This window comes from Vicugna pacos, chromosome 3, assembly GCF_048564905.1.
Source record: "Vicugna pacos chromosome 3, VicPac4, whole genome shotgun sequence".
NCBI classification, from domain to species: Eukaryota; Metazoa; Chordata; class Mammalia; order Artiodactyla; family Camelidae; genus Vicugna; species Vicugna pacos.
The window spans coordinates 87,982,805-88,002,798 of record NC_132989.1 but is presented as its reverse complement, the minus strand read 5'-3'; the positions used below and the strand labels follow the sequence as shown (position 1 = coordinate 88,002,798).

Here is a 19,994-nt window from a genome sequence, read left to right as displayed (position 1 = left end):
CATAAAAAATTGTAGGAATCCATTTTGTGACATTTCTAGTACTTTTAATTTGTTTCTAGTACTTTTAATTTGTATTTTCTGTGCTGATTCAGTTTACTAATAGTTCACTTTTGGTAAGCATTCTAGTAAAAGCTGTTCAAAGATGCAATGCAACTTTTAAAAGTTATTGCCACATAATCTGTATTTCTACAAAAACCTACCCCCTTAAATCAGAGTTTTAAAGTTTAAATGCCAGATTAAAATAAAGTCTACGTTTTCCCAATTTTCATCCACTTTCCCAACCTCCATCTACTGCCAATTAAGACCTGGTGCCGAGTGAACTGGATCATTAAGTCCTGTTCGTTTCTTCTGTTCCTCTTGACATTTATTCCACTTTTTTTTATTTTCCTAAATAAGCTTTCTCTTTCTCTTCTCAAAACTGAATACTTTTTTCATCTAAAATCTACTTTCATCCTCTTTTGATGGCTGATAAAGTGATGTATGCTCAAGTCTTTCTCCACCACCATATTCAAAAGAGTGATTTTCCATCCACTTACCTTTTCTTCCACTTTGAGAGCTATACTCAAGTTTCTCTAACTGCTGGCATAATTCAAAAGAATATATTTGCCCTGGCATATCCAGAGTCATGTCAGCAGATCGGCAATGACTTGGGTACTGGATTATGAAGAGGCACATCACATAATGTTCAGGACAGCTAAATCAACATCTCCAGACTGGAAGCAATACACTATCAAGCCCTAAAGAGATAAGATCTCTAGTTTATCATATACCATATGAGATTCCAAAGCCAGTGAAATTATATCCAGTGCCTCTTATCACTATTACCAATGGTTTGTGCAGCACATAAAAAGGACAGTGAATAATAAATTCCAAGACCGAGCCAAGAACGCAAAATGGCACATTGTACCAATATTCTAAAGTGAGACATAACATAATTTGAGTCCTGTTTTTTAAGTGAAAAGTCAACAGGATGCTAGTTATAGGTAATAATACAATTTCTGATTTAGCATTACATTTTAAGATTGAAGGATCTTCCTAAGCTGTTACATATATCCGGGAAGTGGATGGAGGATCCTTAAAAATGGCAAAGCATTAATTTAATTACATTCAAGTGAGAGCACATGTGACAGAATAGTTCAATGTTTTTATAACTAGACTGAACACTCCAGTAGCAGAACAGCTAGCTATATATTTGTTACAACATATGAATCTTATTATTATTACTATATTTTGATAATAGACCCCCAAGTGGACATTATAGAAAGTAATGCTCTTTCACTTTATATGAATTTCTTGTAAATTATGAGGTGATGATACTATCTAGTTATATTAATGCATTAATATTTACACTTAAATAAAGAAGAGCACAAAACTGTCAAACCACAAAAGTTAATCATAGTCATTCCTTAAGCATTATCTAGGACTTACTCATATTTTATTTCTTGCTGATATGAAGTGATTGGAAATTTCCAAATAGTGATAAAATAGATACTTTACATGCATAACTGAAATAAAACTGCAAAATAGAAGGGTATTTTCTTACAGAACTAACCTGTAGCAGCCTAAGCCTGCTAATTATTTCTTGGAAGGAGGGTTTTATGTGTATTGTGAAATAGCATTTCAATATTTCTTCCTGGAATTGTAGTATTAATTAGTCTTATTATTATCACATAATTATAACGTACATAATTATACATAAAACATGTTATATACTTGTAATGTTTTATACATATATGTGAGGTATATACAATCCATACACAGTCAGTTAAAATAGATCTCTATTACCATTATCATCTTTTTGCCTTAGTTTTTTTTTTCCACTTTTGGATCAAATTTTGCACAATGGAGGCATTCCAGATACAAGTCAACACTAGACAATTGAGAGAAGGCAAGGTAATTGTTACGTCTTGCCTGATGAACTCTTAAATCAACAAAGAAGCCCGCCTCTCTGGCTAATCAGCTCTCCTGACAGGAGAGCACAGAAGTGAACCCACGCTGTGGGGTTTCTCTCTTGTTTTCCAATGCAAACATTCACCACACTGGGTGAATAAAATAAACCTGAAAAACAAACGCCAGCTAATACTTTGGGGCATCTATATTTTGGGGGGTGATAGTAAGAATTAAACTTCACTCAAACATCCTGTATCGATAACTATGCCATCATTTCTGGACGCTGCCACCAAGGCACGTGCAGAGGAAATGCTGTCCCTTACAATGTTCTAGAATGTAGGCACTCTGAGCAAGTTGAACCTCTGGCCAATGGCATAAAGACATGATTGTGACAGAGAGTATGAAGCAATTAAAATGGTATCTTGATTCTTTCATTTCCAAAAGTGTATTCACCTGCGGGGAAACCGGGGACTAGGGGCGTGGACAGAAAAGGGGCAACCTAACACTGAAAGTTTTACCTTCCGAAAGGGCTTAGGCTCTGAGCCCGCTGCCAGGGGTTGCACTTTCTTTTCCGCTCTTGAGTCTAGGAAGAGGCTGGAGGGTCTCCCAGCAGGCAGCCCCCAGGGGGCCGGCAGAGGTGCTTGCTCCTTTAGCGCTCGGCACCGCCGGCGACTGGATTCACCTGTATTTTCACGTCCCTGCACCAGCCCACCGGTGCGCGACAGGGGCAGTCCATCCGGGGCTCTGGTCCCAAACGTGGGTGGCAAGCAGATTCACACTAAGGAACTGAGTAGCCTCTCCAACAGCTGCGCTCGTCAACCCGGGAAGGAAAGAGGTCTGAGGGACATCGATTTTTTTCCCCCTTAAGTCTAGCAGGAACTGGGGTTGGGGGTGTAGACCCAGTTTGACTTTTCCTTCTTTCAATGCTAAAGGGGAATTGAAAAATGCCCTTAAGCCTAGAACTCTTAGGGTTGGGGCGCGGGGTGGGGGTGGGGGCAGCTGAAAGGTTGCAAATTGGAAATCCGGAAGGGAGGAGACCGAGGTGACGGAGGTGGGGGGGGTCTCATTGTTTCGCGCTTCTCTCAGGGTAGGCTAAATTCTAGCTACCGATGTGCCTGAACGCAGGCGAGTGGGGTTCTAGGAAATACCTGAATCTTGATCTCGATTCTGAGCCCGCAAAGCACAGTCAGACAGGGTTTCCTCGGCCCTCGAGGAGAGGCTACCTGGGGTAGAGAGGTCGACCTCCTCCGAGCAGCGTGGCTGTGCGGGCGGGAAGGGAAGGCGAATGTTCTTGACCCCTTCCGGGAGGCAAGTTATTAACTCAGCTGAGTTGATCAAATGACGTTCTTTCTGAAAGGGGTCGTCTCCTGGGCCCCTTTCTCGGTTGGTATTCAGCAGGTAGAGGGGCAGAGTTAATTCTCCTCTCAATCTGAAGTAGCAAAGAATTAATAAGTTTTCTTAAAACATGGATGGATCGGCATGGATCCGGTGGCGCAGAGAACTCTAAATGCCCGCGAGACGGAAGCTCATGCTCCTGTTCACCTCCGCGGAGTCGAAGCAGACGGCAACCTTTAAGAGTGTCCCTAAAATCTTATCTTCCGAAATGACTAGCCATTTACAAGGATTTGAAGATTTTTCTCCAGCCCCGAAACCACCTTCACTTCTACTCTCACAATCTGCCAGTAGATGCCAAAAATGATTGCCTCTCCCCTTAAAAACAGCCCCCACCCACGCTTCTCTCAGCTACAAGAAACGGCCCTGACCCGCTTTAGCCACCAGTTTAATTCGTAGAAAGTAGCTAACTCTTGACATCACCTCCGTAGCCCACCCGAGGACCCCAGCCCAGGACACTTCATTATGAGGCTGTTTTTCCGAGCGCTACATCTTGAGACGTAAGGGAAGGTTTTTTTGAGGCATCCTGGTAGGTTTCCGGGCTTCCAATTCCCTCCCCCGCTTAGCTGGTAATTTTCTGCTGCTGCTCCTCCCCCTCCTCTTGACCTCCTCCAAGGTACCTTCTCCTTCCCTCCCCCACTCGTTGCCAGTAAACCTTCAGCGTGCATTGGAAAGCAATCCTTCGGCGCTAAATTCAGAGCTGCCCGTTGGACAGGATTGTAGCAGGGGAAAGGGTGTCACCTCTTTCAGAAAGAATGTCATTTGATCAACCACACTTGACTTAACTTGCTCCGGGTTTCCCGAGATCTCGGGTGGGCCCGTGGGTGTTTTTCTAGATTCAGTGCAAATGTAACCGCCTAGGACTTGAGATAAAGCTGTTTCGCCCATCAGGACTCCAGTTACCCCCGCGAGAATCCGATACATTTAATGAAGGCTTTGCCAGAGGTAGGGTTCAGAGCGTCCTTGGGTCAGAAGCTCTTAGTCAGCACATTGCGCTCACTGGCTCCAACCTGGGCTCCACGCCGAACTCCCGTCCAGTTAAAAATTGCCTGTTCCTAGTCACATAGGGCTTCAAAAAGAGAGAAGAAAAAAAAACTTTAAAAAAAGGAAAAGAGTTTAATTTGACACGACCAGTGCTTTTGTGTAATTGTAATAAATACTTCCAAAAGCAAAACTTTAAAGGGGCAAATTTCTGTCCTCGCTTGGTCGAAGTTCTAACGGCAGAGAGATGGGAGCCTCGCATTCTCAAGACTGATCTGAGGTTTGTGGCTTCGCCGCTGCCGGGAGCGTGGAATTCTATCTCGGCTGGGAACCGAGCAGCAGACCGCACATGAACGCTGCCTCCTGGGCTGCCGTCTGCCAGTAAAGAATAGCAGGTCCGCTGGTGACAGACTCAACTACCGAACTCAGGCTGGGAAGCAAGCTCTCGGTGCACAAGAAAATTCTTGCTAATTCACCCAGATTGTTTTAACTGGTTAAGAAAGCAGTTGACACTCAACAAAACCACAATCACAGCAGGAGTCCTCGGCAATAAAATAAAAATCACAACTAAAGGTTTGTTGTTGTTGTTAACAACTGCCTTTATTATTATCATTGCTTAGTATTGTTGGGAAAAAAAAGTAAAAGGAGAGAAAAAAAGAGACAGTCGTTTCGTACGCAATGGTACATAAAGAAATCCCTTCCACATTTTCTCTGAAATCAGAGCACAGATTCTGTTGATTCATCCTCATTATGCCACCACCGGCAACTGGAAGAGAGGAAATCAACTCTAACCATTCACACCCCGTTCTGTTCTGGGTGGAATACAAATAGTTAATCCTAACTCGCTTTATCTGCATATAATTTTATCTGACCCTTGGACATGATTTAAGATACTGATGGTTTATGTAACCTTATTCTACATGATTAGACTACACAGGAAAAGTAAAAAACAAAAAGTATAAATGGGATAAATACACACATATTCCATACCTATTCTCCAAGATGAATAAAATATGGCCGTGTTTCATTTTGCCCCCATATTACATATTTTTGGATATCAGAAGATATAAATCCTTCAGTTATATTTTTTTCTGTCTGAACATCTTACTCGTGGAAATTTGCATTCCAATAATTATTCTCAAACCTGTTTCTGATGTGGACTAAAGAAAACACCTCCATGGGAATAAGTTTCCAAACAAATCCATAGTTCCAGAAAAGCTGATCAAAGCCCTCTTTCCTTCACAATCTAGATTCATTAAGGAGGAAAAAGCTTTCTCCCTTATTGTACGTAATTTCTCAATGAACCAATCTAAAATCCACTTGTACCTGCCAGAAGTTGTTGGGGAATAAATAAATCCTAAATATGTAATGCTACTTGTCAACTGCAATTAAAACCTATTTAGATATTTGAAACATAGCTTGAGAACATGATACTTGTTCAGGAATCTGTATCTGGCATTAAGTTTTGATGTGGTATGTTTTAAGTTTTCATCAGAGAAAGAAAGCAACAATACACAAAGCAAAGGCATAAGAGCCCACCAGGAATTTTAGGTGTAAAAGTGGCATTTTGAAAGGTGTGTACAAGTGCATGTGAGCAGATGCTACAGACTCAAGAGGAACTTACTAAATCTTAGCAGCCCTTTTATTCAGACACTAAAATATATTGGGGTGACCTGGAGGTAATGGGAACTATACTTAATAACTATTCATATTTGTCTTTTTTATCTCAAGAGTAGAGGAGCTCACAACAGGGATGCACACAACTGCTGTTTTTAAGGATCTATTTTTGACCTAACAGAATATACAAAGGTCAAAATTGAGTCCATTTTTGACAAGACAGGGTCTAATCCCCACTTCGAACACAAGAGGTCGCTCCTGTGATCAAATACTGGGGGGAAATACTGCTTATTACAGTTTGATGTATTCTATTAGAACGGTACAATTTTTTTACAGATATATTTGATGCATTAAACACATATATAGAAATCACTTAAAGAAACAAGGGAATAATCTGTTATCATATCTGAACTTCAAGGTGAAGTGAAACAATAATGCCTGCTATCATAACTTTGATTTTAATGCAAAATGTATTAGCAACAGATACATCTAACTCCAGAGCACATCTATCACAGAACAACATAATTATTGGGTTCCCTCAAATTTTTCCCTTTGACAGAGGGTATCTTCTGCATGATCTTGACTTTCATTGGCTCAGGAACTTAAGAAAATACTTGTTTACAGTAAGTGTGGGCTGAAGAAAGAAAAATCTGTCTTCACCATTATGATGAAACTGTCTATTAGTAATAGTTTTTCTCTAAGCCACATACCGGCTTTTCTATTTGGAATTTCTAACATCATTGCCAATATTTCTTTAGAATAGCTTATTAGTTTAGGGAGTTAAAATACCACAGTGTGTGTGGCTGGTTTGCAGGAGGATGTACAGTGAGGGTGCTTTCTGGTTCTCAAATATGTCATCAGGCTTCTGGCAGCTTTCGTTGTTTAAAACCAGGTTATAAAGGTGGCATGATGGAATATGATTGGTTAAAATTCTCTATTTACTTTCTGGCTATATAGTACCTTTAAAAAAAAAAACTAGAGTCAACTTGGTTATCTGTACAGTAAACATGCCCGTATACTGGGAAGATCCGCTTTGTATTATCATCATTAGTTTTACAAAAGCAGCCTGACAAAAGGCTCCATGCATATAATCCCAGAGACTAGAAACTATGACCAAAACCCGAAAACAAAAACACACCCTCTCCAAAATCTGGTAAATGTATCAACCTATGTCCGTCTAACTTTCGATTTCACACACGCACTGATACAATTCGTCATCAAAATAGAAGGGATGAGAGATCCAGTAGAAATTTTCCCTAGAAAAAAACAAAACAAAACAAATGGATGTTCTTGGTAAAGCCCCAGCCGGACAAGGAGGAAAATTTACGCATCTGAGCTTCTCTCTGCGCTCTGGAGAAGCAGACCCCTGTAAACCGAGCCACCGAGGCCGGTTGAGGGTTCACAGCTCTTCTCAAGGGCTAGATCTGGCAAAAGATACAGTTTCCTAACACACCGGGTTTTCTCAAGGCAACGGGAGACCGAAATTAAACATGCTGCTGCGTGGGTTTGCGGGCCTCTTTAGATAAAATTGGCAGTCACATTAGATAAGGAATAGAGATTTAGAAACTTCTGGAGAAGTGCGGGAGGTTCTTCCTGTGACTTTGTTTTTGGAAGACAATAAGCTATAAGGGGAACATGGAAGAAATTATTGAAAGGAGTTACCGATGAGTTGGAGCCAACATTCTCCTCTCTCCAGGTTGTTTCCCGAGAGAAAATGATCTGATAAACACACTCGGTTAAGTGCAATAGTTATTTCTCTGTTCTTGTGTGTTAGACCCCTCCCTACTCACGCCCTGTGACTGACGCATTCTTAAAATCACTAGAGAGACGTGGAGACTTGTCCTTACCATTATCAAACACCACCAGTTAACTGCACACGTTTGCTTAAAAACAAAGAGCAGGAGGCGAGCAGAGATGAACTGGACAGGCTATACTCGCTCTGCAAACTTTATAAACGACCTGAAAACCACTCCGCACTTAGGCTTCGGGTTAGTCCTAATTCTAGAGTTAAACTGCAAAGCCGACCTCGCGGGTTGGAAGAAGAGAGTAGCCCACGGAGTCAACTTGGTTTTACCTTTGCGCTTCCAACCTGATTCTCCGCTTAGGCAAAAAGCGCCCCTCTCTTCCCCTACCCCACGCTTTTGGAGATCTGAGATCGGGGGGGGGGGGTAACCGAGGAGTCAGGTAGCAGCAGCGAACAATTCTCTGGGTCTATTCATCCCATTACCGGTTCTTCTTCCCCTAAGGCCCAGAGCGCCACGCGCAGCCAGTTCGGGAACTCACCCGCCCCGGCAGCCAAGCCCCGCAGGGCCCAGAGTTGTGCGCCAGAGCGCGAGTCAAACCGAGCCAAACGGCCTATTCCAAGTCACCCCTTTTCCTAAAGCCCGGGAGGGACTTCGTCATCAGGAAGACCTACCCACCAGCCACTCGCCACCGGCGGCGAAAAAGTGAGCCCCGCGCACAACACGGCCAGCCGGACTGCGGGGACCCCAGGAGCGCAGGGCGGAGGAGCAGCGCGACAGGAGGCGAAAGCGCTGGAGGCGCGGCCGGGAAGGAGCAAGGGAGGGGGCAGGAGGAGAGGGAGGCCAAAAGCCAGAGCAGCCCGGCAGCCCGAGCTTCGGGGGGAGAGCTGCCAGAGCCCCGAGCAAGCTGCCTCGGGAGCCCTAATCCTCTCCCGCGGGCTCGCCGAGCGGTCAGTGGCGCACGGCAGCAGCGAGGCTGAAATATGATAATCAGAACAGCTGCGCCGCGCGCCGGGCAGCCAATGGGCGCGGCGCTCGCCTGACGTCCCCGCGCGCTGCGTCAGACCAATGGCGATGGAGCTGAGTTGGAGCAGAGAAGTTTGAGTAAGAGATAAGGAAGAGAGGTGCCCGAGCCGCGCCGAGTCCGCCGCCGCCGCAGCGCCTCCGCTCCGCCAACTCCGCCGGCTTAAATTGGACTCCCTGATCCGCGAGGGCGCGGCGCAGCCGGGCAGCGGCTCCCTCAGCCTTGGCAACCCCAGGGGCTACTGTTTCCCACTTAGCCACAGCTCCAGCATCCTCTCTGTGGGCTGTTTACCAACTGTACAACCACCATTTCACTGTGGACATTACTCCCTCTTACAGATATGGGAGACATGGGAGATCCACCAAAAAGTAAGAGGCTGTTTTACCTTGTGGGGCTCGGTGTGCTGTTCTTGTGTGGGGTCTCTCTCAGGCACGGGTGCCAAGGGCTCTTCGGAATTGGAGTCATTGCTTGGAGAGAGAGAGAGAAGGTGGCTTTTTCTTGTTGCCGCCACGCCTGCATGCTTGCTGTTGGTTCTGATCTTCGGGGAACTGATCGTACCTTGTGTTTGAATTCGCCTGTGTGCCCTCCAGAACCCTAGCCTTCTGGTGCTAAGCGGTGGTTTCCTCCTCTGGAATCCTGAGCTCTCCGAGAAGGTTATTCTGTTGCAAAGGTCTGCCTGCACGTACAATACCCGGAGATGTGAATTAGCATTAGACTTGCCAAAGAGAACGAGTGACAACTGTATTGATGCCTGCTCTTGCTAACAATATCCAGTCCTATGTGCTATTTAAGAGCGTGCTTCATGGAAAATACAGACATCCCTGCGTTCACTTAACGCTTCTAGTCAAAACCTTTTCTTTGACTTGACTTATCCATAATCTTTCCCAATGATTATGGCAAAGAGGGAGGAGGGAGCAAAAAGAAACACAAAATGAACGGGTTTGATTGCGTGCTAGGCTTACAAATGCAGACTATTCAAATCTGCATTTTACATATATTCCACCTCCTTTTTAAAATGAGTCAAGGTTTTGATGGCACACTTCAATTACCATCCCAAAGTGCAATACTCAAAAAAAAAAAAAAAAGACAGAAAAAGAAAAGAAAAACTCCCAGAGTACGCCCTATAAGAGAACGACACTAAAAGTGTGTTTATCTCTGTAGGAAGTAAACGGTTAGTCAATCATGTATTTATTTTCATTTCAGAAAAACGTCTGATTTCCCTGTGTGTTGGTTGCGGCAATCAAATTCACGATCAGTATATTCTGAGGGTTTCTCCGGATTTGGAATGGCATGCGGCATGTTTGAAATGTGCGGAGTGTAATCAGTATTTGGACGAGAGCTGTACGTGCTTTGTTAGAGATGGGAAAACCTACTGTAAAAGAGATTATATCAGGTATGCTATTTATACTGCTTCTTTAATTTTGTGAGATTTCCTTGCCTCTTCCCACTCCTTATTTATTATTTGGTTTGGCTTTGTCCTTTCTCGAAGTTTCCCTTAATGGGGTCCAGCGTGCAAAAGTTACCCTGTAAGTGTAATATATAAATTACACTATGCTGTTCATTTCACTTTTTAGGGGGAAAAACCCCCGTGAAACTGGATAGTGGTTTTCATAAATTATGCGATATTGAAGCTTGTTTAATTGCTCGTGGAATTTGTGATGCTCAAATTATTTTCCTGTTACCCCCCTTCCAAAACAAACAAAAAATTCATGATGAATAAGTTGGGGTTTCTAAAAAAAAAAGTTGCTTGGTTTTTATTGTATCATACAGTGTTTTTTCTTTTTTATATATTTTAATTCAATATTTTATTAGTAACTTCCAGATTCTTTGGAGATGTCAATGCAATAGACAAAATAAAAGTTTGACCGAAACATGTTTTTGAGATGTACTTTGAAAGAGCAAATAGATATATTGCTCTTTTATTTTTAGGGTATGGGTGCCTTCCTGAAAAATTTCAAAACCAATCCAAATATTCTCTGCAAAAAAGACCGGAAATTTAATCTTTTTAAATATTAACCCTTTGGTGACATCTGACTGTCTTTTCTTTCTTATCTTATCTGAGCTGATGAATTAGAGCAGATCAAATTGCCCATCATCTGTCTACGAACAATTGGTATATTTAGATAATTGAACAGCTTCCTTTCTCACATTAAAATCTGGTAACTGATAAAATGAGCGAATTGCCCATACTGACAAGAATAAAACCACATAATGAACTTTCTGAATTTTTTTCCCTTTCAGTTAATTCTGCGTCTAAACTTCAGGCTTTGCCAATCTCAAATTTTCTCTGACCTGTGTATACATATGTCAGAAACTTCATTTTCTGCTTTAGGAAGTTGGTAGAATTTCTAAAGAAAATATTGTTTTAATAACAAAACAGGAGATAACACCTTGGTTATTCTGTTAAATGCTATCTAAATATTGTATTTAAAATAAATTCTGCAGTGGCTATTAACAAGTAATTAGGTTTGTAAGTCATAGCGTTTATGGAGCTGAAAACTTACATTTAAGTTTAGTCAGGATTTACAGTTTTTGCAGTTACATTTTTTTCCTGCTCACTTGGTGTCAGTATTTTTTCCTTATTTTAAAGCAATAAAGTGGCGAGTATAATTTTGATACATAAAGCTGAACAGTGCAGGGGAAACAAAGTTTATTAATAGTTTGATGGGGAGGAGTGGGAGGAAAGAGGGGAAGTCGGGTACTGGAGGAAGGGGGAGGGATTTTCCAAATTGTTTGGTCACCGCAAGGTAAAAGCCCTCATCCTATGGAATGGAAGATCTCACACAGAGTAGGCGGAGGGAGGGAAAACTTTTGAATCTACCTTCTAACCTCTGACAAATGAGCCGTTTTCTTTGTTTACTTGATTGGTGTGTGAACTCGAGATTCTGGAGAGGGAGAGCTCACTTGGCAACTACAGAAGTGTCTTTACTCCTATGGAGATAGTGTTTTGCCCAGTTGTATTCAGACCTGCATGTGCCTAATTCTGGACACATGTTTGTGGAAGAAGCCGATTGCTTTTACCTTTTCCTCTCCACTCTTTCAACTCTGTGTGTGAGGGTGTGTGCAAGTGTGTATGTCTCTTTGAAATCCTGTAGTTGTAAAAGCAGAACAGAGAGACCATTTAGATTTCCGAATGCCTTTCTCCCCCTGGGGGAGCGAGGTACCCCCCCTTACCCCTCTTTGTGTGGATCTTTTCCTCTCCTCCATTCTCTCTCTTTGTAGGAGTGCCCCCCACCCCATTCTCTTATTACTGATAATGTGGAGAGGGGTCCAGGGCAGAGCTGCCCAGATGAAACCTACAAGAATTGTCTCTTGCTAAGGAAAAGTCAGCAGGGAGGAAGGCCTTAGAAGTGGGTCTTTTCATTTTTCTGGCTGGTCAGGGTTCTCAAACAAACTGAAATAGAGGTAGAGGCTTCAGCAACTTGAAAAAGATTGAAGGAACAGAAGCAGATTTTTTTAATAATAAAAGGAAGAATGGAGAGGAAACTTTCTGTTAGTTCTGTTGCCTGAGGAAGAATCTGTAGTTGGGGAAAAACTGCTATAGGCTTGTTGTGCAGAAAGGGCTCTGGAAACCCTCAGAGGTTTCATTTTGCTATTCTGCCTGTGCATTTGTGTGTGTTTGCAGACTGAGTGGGGTGACAATCTCATCCCCAACCTCATTTTCTTTTGGAAGGAGGATTTTTTATAGCAGCTTTAGAGACATTTCTAGCAGCAGAAGTTAGGGGATAGGGAGGCGAAAATGTAAGGCCAGTGGCTCCCGGAGTCCCCTTGGACGCCTTCCTGCCAAGAGCGGCAAGGGCCACCCTGGGAATGGTCGTTAGAGCAGCAGCCCAAGCTTCCAATACATCAAGCATTTTTCTTTGGTTTGGACTGGGCTTTCTCAGCCGAGATGTACGGACAGAGACACAGGATCACAGGAAAGGGAAAGGGAGCGGGGAAAGAGGAAATCTAATCATTTCTACCCTCCCACTCCCAGCTTGTCTGCTAATGCAGATTTCAGTGTCTAAGGGCGTTGTGGCCGGGGTCGCTGGCGACCTTGAAACGGGGGCAGTATTGGCCTGAAGTGAACCCCTCCTCTGCTTCTCTCCCCCCCGGGGCCCGCCTCCCCCCGCGCAGGTTGTACGGAATCAAATGCGCCAAATGCAGCATCGGCTTCAGCAAGAACGACTTCGTGATGCGCGCCCGCTCCAAGGTGTACCACATCGAGTGTTTCCGCTGCGTGGCCTGCAGCCGCCAGCTCATCCCCGGGGACGAGTTCGCGCTGCGGGAGGACGGGCTCTTCTGCCGCGCAGACCACGACGTGGTGGAGAGGGCCAGCCTGGGCGCCGGGGACCCGCTCAGCCCACTGCACCCCGCGCGGCCGCTGCAAATGGCAGGTACTCCTCGGCGCAGAGGGAGGCCCTCTCGGGGAGGCAGGCGCCAGGAGAGGCCAGCGCCGCCCCTGCCAGCGCCCCGGCGGCCGCGGCAATCCTGGGAGCCACAGGGCGGTCGCTGCGGCCGGCAGTGAAATGAAGGGTTCTGGGTGCGGTTCGCACCACACTTCACCCTTTTGCCCCAGGTTCAGCGCACCCACTTCCTCCCTTGACTCCCCCAGCACACCTTACACGCCTGTGCGTCTGTCTATATACATGGGTGCCCATGAATGTACACCACTTGTGCACACATGTGTGCACACGCCCAAACAGTACTTCCAGTTCACCTTGGCCTCCAAACCGCGGATTACTGAAAACGGGCTTCAGCTCCCCGCCAGGTATTCTCTCCGCCGCCGCCTAATTAAAGGGGTGGAGCTCTGGGCCCTTGGAGCTTCCTCCTTTTAACCCAATGAAGGAAGCTTAGATAGCCTCAAGTTACTTAGCCTCTCATTAAGGCTTTTTGCCTTGCGGACTGCCCCACACTCCAAAACATTTTTAAAATTTATTTTTATCCCTTTGAGAGAGAATGGACCTGAAAAGATAGTTTTAATAATTGCAGGCCATTGCACAGAGCTGTAATTTAAAACTGTCAACAAGCTAATCTGCAGTAATTGCCTTTTAAAGGGAGCCTGCCTCTTTAAACAGTTCATTCTACGTAATTTGGTGAGAATTTCATCTTTGGGCCTGTAGCTGTGACACTAAATTGACCCCATAGGTGTTGACCTGACCCTAGAGGTCCTGGAAGGTGCAGGATTTGTAACATACACATCCGAGGGCCCTTGCGCCAGGAAGGAGAGTAGATATAAAGCAAGGTTGGTCAGGAGGGGGCCACGGGTAAGAAGGCAGACAATGTTTCCAAACCTGCCTTCCGGCCATGAATAGATCTGCCCCTCCTCCCCCACCATCCCACCCAACACCGTGTGTTTTTAAACTTATCAATTCGCACTAAACCCTAGCAGTGAGAAAACTACAGCTCTTCCCCTTGTTTTCTGGCAGCTCTAAGAATTCTGTCCTGGGGCATTTATGACTTGGCTTGCAGGCGGGCAAAGTCAGAGGTGGCAACTTCTGTTACGTACAACCTGTGCTCTGCTTGTGGGGAAACACAGAAGAGGCCAAAGTACTGGAATGGAGTCAGCAGCCAGGACTCCGCAGCTGACGTTTATCTAAAGGCCAGGCAGCTCCACAGAGTTTCGGTTTTCCTTTGCTTGGGATCAGCTCTTCTCAGGAACATCCAGGTAGATTTAGTAGATCCAGGTAGACTGAGAAAGATCGAGGACTGGAGAGATGACCGAAATACCGAATTTCTTTACCCCCTTGACGTAACTGTTCTTTGGGGACTGAAGTTCAAGGCTCTCTGACTGAATTCTTCTGGGCCTTCTTACTGCAGACATCCCGGCAGAGGCCGGGGTAGTGTCCTTGGCTGTCACTGGGATGTTCTGCGTTTCCTTCCCCAGTACCGCCTGTGACCTTCACTCAAGGGTCTGGAGGTTTGTGGTAGGGGTATTTGGTGTAACCTGGCGCGAGGAAAGACGAGGAGGGAGGAGAAACAAGGCTGAAAGATGCCGCCCCTGGTGCGAGCAAGGTGACAGACCCTGAGACCTGCGCCCCTTTGCTAACGCTGTCGTGTTGACACGAGCAGGGGCGGAGGCTGCTTGCTTTCCGGGTCCGGATTACTCAGCATTGACCTCTGAGATTAGAGAGCGAGGTTTTATTCCCTTTCGCGTCCCTCACCCCCAGCTCTGCCAGCCCTGCTTTGTCTGTCGAGGCTGCAAAGCACCGGCCATTGTCGCGGCGCGGGCGGGCGGGCGGCCCGGCTCCCGCTCACCGCGCCCCTTGCCCCGCAGCCGAGCCCATCTCCGCCCGGCAGCCGGCCCTGCGGCCCCACGTCCACAAGCAGCCGGAGAAGACCACCCGCGTGCGGACTGTGCTGAACGAGAAGCAGCTCCACACCTTGCGGACCTGCTACGCCGCCAACCCTCGGCCCGACGCGCTCATGAAGGAGCAACTGGTGGAGATGACCGGCCTCAGCCCCCGCGTGATCCGGGTCTGGTTTCAGAACAAGCGGTGCAAGGACAAGAAGCGGAGCATCATGATGAAGCAGCTCCAGCAGCAGCAGCCCAATGACAAAACAGTGAGTGGCCCTGGGGCCCGGGCAGGGGGCGAGAGAGGGAAGCAGAGGAGGCGTGTGCGCCGGCGGCCCAGGTGGGCCGGGCGCCGTTTCCTCCGGCTCTGGGGCAGGAGCCGGGACTGGCGGCCCCTCATCCCCACCCCTGCCCCGGGGAGAGGCCCGCGGCGCCCGGCCCACCAGCGGCGGCGGGCTGCCCCGGGAGGCCCCTCCTGCGGGATGGAGCTGCTGACCCGCCCCCAGCCCGCGTGGGTGGGCTCGTGCCCTTCAACTTCGCCCCTCCTCGGATTTGAAGGGGCCCACACGGTTGCCCCCTCCGTGGGCAGCGAGGCCTTGGTCCTGGTTTTGCCAAAGTTCAAGCTATCCGTTCCTTGGGCACGTCAGGGGAGGGAGGGCCAGCTCCTTGGCTTCCTATCTAATCCAGGGTTCAGTGGGTGGGTCACGGTGGGGGAAAGTCCAGGGTGTGAGGCCAGCTGCAGAGCTCCCAAGCTGCGAGGTCCCCCAAGGTGACCCGTGGAAACAGGGCTCCTCTGCTCCGGGTCAAGCTCAGGCCTCCAGAGACCTCAGGTCCCCAGCTCTGTTGCCCAGTGTCATCCCTGGCCCAGGGCAGCACCCACCCCGCAGGCCTCCTGGTTACTTAAGCTAAAGAGTTTCTTTCTTTTTTTTTTTTTTCCTTTTTACTGCTTCAGCCCTATTTTTAAATGCCATAAAACCCACTGTCATTAAATTTGGCAGACCGGCCAAGCCTGGGCCTGGGCACTTTCTAAGTTAGTTAGTGCATAATAACACAATAGCCGCCAGACCCAAATGCTTGGGAGTGGGGGTTGGCTCTGGGAGAATTGCCTGCAGAAAATCTAACCAAAAATCTAACTGAAATTAGTCAGAAAACCACCATGTCTAGAGGCTGAAGGGAGGCCTCGCCTGCCTCAGCTTTCTGCTGAGATGCTATGGCCTGGGAGGGCAGACAGGAGAAATTGGGATGAAGGGTGAATGTAAGGGGAAGGAAGGAAGTCAAAATAGAATTTCACTTTATAAGGTCCAGGCAGACCTAGTGGTCCAGCCCACGGAAGCAGAAAAACAAAGCATAATAAAACAAAACTGAACCCTGGCTAATATCCATGCGTGCAGCAGATTAACTGAGTCAATAAAGGCCACTATATAGATAAGATAATACCAGGGTATATTTGCTTAGCCTGCAGACAATGGAGGGAGGGAGTTTGCTCATTAACATGTTGGGACTGGGGGGGACTATTCACAGAATATCCAGGGGATGACAGGAACTCCCATGGTGGCTACCAGTCCAGAGAGACACGACGGTGGCTTACAGGCAAACCCAGTGGAGGTGCAAAGTTACCAGCCGCCTTGGAAAGTACTAAGTGACTTCGCCTTGCAGAGTGACATAGATCAGCCGGCTTTTCAGCAACTGGTAAGTGTCAGCTCCCAGCATGGGGAGGCTGGATCTCCAAAGAAAGGAGATTCTGGTTTAACTGTCACACAATGAAAGATTGGGGGAGGAGGGAGCCTCCCTGGCCCCAGGGTTGGGGAGAGGAGATGGAGGAGGTGTGGCGGACGCACATGCTGGCATGCAAGGAAAACAAACCTTACGAGTCTTGTCTGTGAGAGGTCGTAATTTGACCATCGAAAAAAATTGAATTTTCTATCAATCAGACCTGCTTTGAGGGATTAACTTCAGGGTGCCTAACTACATAGATATACCTGGGAAGGTGTACAGAGTTAGAGAATCATCTTAGACCTTTAGAGTCAGAAGGGACTTTAGAGATCACCTTGGCATTTTAATCAGCAACTAATAAATGTACTCCCTCCTCAGCTCCCAGAGAACGGTGTATTTAGGGACCTAAATCCAGGTGATTATAATAATAAGCAATGTTGTAGAACATAATCAATGTTATTATCAGTGGTCAGCAGGCACCTGTCTGGGTGCAAGTTTTCAAATATATCAACTAAGAGTTCAGTTGTCTAAAGGTATGAGTGATACTTTTTGCTACTCTATCCCTTTCTGGGACTATATCTTCATCTAAATGTAGGACTGCTTAAAGAGTTTTTAGCATATGAGTTCACGTGTCACACACAGTCATACACTGTGAGGCATAAATAGCGAAAGGAGTTCTACCAATAAGAGATAATAATGTGAAAACCTGTTTTAGCAATAATATGTTTTACACATCCAGAGAAGAGAAAATCAACTCACCTCTCACCTACAAAAGGCTTAAGGGTGAAGATAACTAAGATTATTAAGTGTATGTCCTTGGTGATACGGTATATGTACACATGTGGATTTTTTCTTAAACAATAAAACAGCCCTATAGAATCTTACTCTATAAAACAAGATCTATCCTAAAAACTTGTTCCGTTCTTTGAAAATAAAGCTGGAGATGATGTTAGCTTTTTGACCCCCCACATTTACCTGGAGGGCATTTTCTTTCTTTGTGGCAACAGTTGGGTAATGGGCCAGAGGTAGTGGTTAAAAGGGGCTTGGCCCAGATGTATGTTTGTATGTGGGCCAGTCTAGAGGTGAGGCAGATTTGAGGAGTCCCTTGACCTCCCAATGGGAAACTTTTAAAGGGCAGAAAGGAAGGTAGACCCTGGAATTAGGAAAAACAACTTACTTTTAAAGCCAGGTTAATCTTATGAGTTATTTGGCTGATAGAAGGCAGGTAAGGGGAGGGTTCTCGGGCAGCCAATTGTTTGCACCTTCTGAAACTTTCCTGTCAGCTGAGGGCAGAGGAAAGGAAGCCAAGGGGAGGGGTAGAAGCCCGGTGGAGAAGGAGGTTTACAACAGCAACACAATACTTTCGCCTTAAAAGAAGGAGCCAGATATTTATAATGTGGATGACGTTATAATATATGGGTCTCCTCTCGGAAGGAAGAGCCTGATTTAAAGAGAGAGAGACAGAGACAGAGAGAGGAGAGGCCAAAGGCAGCAGGACCAACAACAAGGAAGAAAGCCCACGCTGTGAACCCTCTGAGGAGTTAATCATTGTTCTGTGGAGCCTCCTCTGAATCTCCCGTCACACGATCTGAGCGTCGTGTTATGGATTTTCCAACTCAAGAAGAGAGGCTTTGATGCCTAGAGACTGAGAACTCGCCTGCTCCCAGGGCAACATGTAGCCGGCAGGATAATTTTATTTCGAGCATGCATGGTAGAGTTGTGATGCCATTTTACAGTGAAAAACACATTTGTTCCTAAATAATTTAATGCAACATAATGTTGGGAATTCAGTTTCAGTTAAAACAGAGCTCTCTTGGAAGATGGGAAAGCGAGAGGATTTCTTCTCGCGTTCTTTTCCTTGTAGGCTTTCTTTAAGCCTCTTAAAATTCAAAAATACATGTGGATATCCCTATCTGTATATCTATCTTATTAATCTACACAGAAGGACACTTGTAGGTACACACACACACAAACATACACAGGACGATTTTATAATCCTTTTGTGAATACGATCACACTCTCCTTTATTCATTTCTCAACCTTCTATGCAGGTCAATTTTTCAGAAGGAGGACCGGGCTCTAATTCCACTGGCAGTGAAGTGGCGTCGATGTCCTCTCAGCTCCCAGACACACCTAACAGCATGGTAGCCAGTCCTATTGAGGCATGAGGAACATTCATTCAGATGTATTTTTTTTCCCTGTTGGAGAAAGTGGGAAATTATAATGTTGAACTCTGAAACAAAAGTATTTAACGACCCAGTCAATGAAAACTGAATCGAGAAATGAATGCTCCATGAAATGCACGAAGTCTGTTTTAATGACAAGGTGATATGGTAGCAACACTGTGAAGACAATCATGGGATTTTACTAGAATTAAAACAACAGACAAAACCCAAACCCAACATATGCTATCCAATGACCTTAGGAGTACTGAAAAAAAAAAGACGTTTTTAAAACGTAGAGGATTTATATTCAAGGATCTCAAAAAAAAAAGCGTTTTCATTTCACTGCACATCTAGAGAAAAGCAGAAATAGAGATTTTCTAGTCCATCCTATTCTGAATGGTGCTGTTTCTATATTGGTCATTGCCTTGCCAAACAGGAGCTCCAGCAAATGAGCAGGAAGAGAAACTGGCCTCCTAGGCTGAAAGAGTCCTTTCAGGAAGGTGGAGCTGCGTTGGTTTGCGATGTTTTTAGTTGACTTTAACAAAGGGTTAATTGAAATCCTGGGTCTCTAGCATGTCCTGTAGCCGGTTTCTTTTTTCCTTTTGCCCTCCCCCCACCTTTTTTTTTTTTTTGAGATCCATCCTCTATCAAGAAGTCTGAAGCGACTTTAAAGGTTTTTGAATTCAGATTTAAAAACCAACTTATAAAGCATTGCAACAAGGTTACCTCTATTTTGCCACAAGCGTCTCGGGATTGTGTTTGACTTGTGTCTGTCCAAGAACTTTTCCCCCAAAGATGTGTATAGTTATTGGTTAAAATGACTGTTTTCTCTCTCTCTGGAAATAAAGAGGAAAAAAAGGAAACTTTTTTTTTGTTTGCTCTTGCATTGCAAAAATTATAAAGTAATTTATTATTTATTGTCGGAAGACTTGCCACTTTTCATGTCATTTGACATTATTTTTTGTTTGCTGAAGTAAAAAAAGAAAAAGATAAAGGTTGTACCGTGGTCTTTGAATTATATGTCTAATTCTATGTGTTTTGTCTTTTTTTTTCTTAAATATTATGTGAAATCAAAGCGCCATATGTAGAATTATATCTTCAGGACTATTTCACTAATAAACGTTTGGCATAGATAAATAAATAAACGCAATGATTCAGGGTCCCTCTTTTATATGTTTACAAGTAAGCCATTAAAA

The 19,994-nt window shown here is 45.2% G+C and overlaps 1 protein-coding gene and 1 long non-coding RNA gene across 2 annotated transcripts; both read left to right on the top strand.

Annotated features, from left to right (window-relative positions):
• The first annotated feature begins 2,360 nt into the window (after positions 1-2,360).
• On the top strand, positions 2,361-4,840 carry LOC140689767 (uncharacterized). Its single transcript, XR_012064857.1, has 2 exons — positions 2,361-2,725; positions 4,495-4,840. It is a non-coding gene; the product is annotated as an uncharacterized lncRNA (long non-coding RNA).
• Positions 4,841-8,450: 3,610 nt separating this feature from the next.
• Positions 8,451-19,645, top strand: ISL1 (ISL LIM homeobox 1). Its single transcript, XM_072950999.1, has 6 exons — positions 8,451-9,014; positions 9,850-10,039; positions 12,763-13,022; positions 14,903-15,189; positions 16,442-16,609; positions 18,685-19,645. The coding sequence occupies exons 1-6, from the start codon at positions 8,987-8,989 to the stop codon at positions 18,799-18,801; spliced, it is 1,050 nt and encodes a 349-aa protein (XP_072807100.1). The 5' UTR covers positions 8,451-8,986; the 3' UTR covers positions 18,802-19,645.
• The last annotated feature ends 349 nt before the right edge of the window (positions 19,646-19,994 follow it).

Bases quoted from the DNA above. Each gene is read 5' to 3' on its own strand.
- ISL1 (XM_072950999.1), top strand. From the start codon at position 8,987: ATGGGAGACATGGGAGATCCACCAAAAA. The intron at 13,023-14,902 runs GTACTCCTCGGC...CTTGCCCCGCAG, and splicing joins GCGGCCGCTGCAAATGGCAG to CCGAGCCCATCTCCGCCCGG. The intron at 15,190-16,441 runs GTGAGTGGCCCT...GACTATTCACAG, and splicing joins AGCAGCCCAATGACAAAACA to AATATCCAGGGGATGACAGG.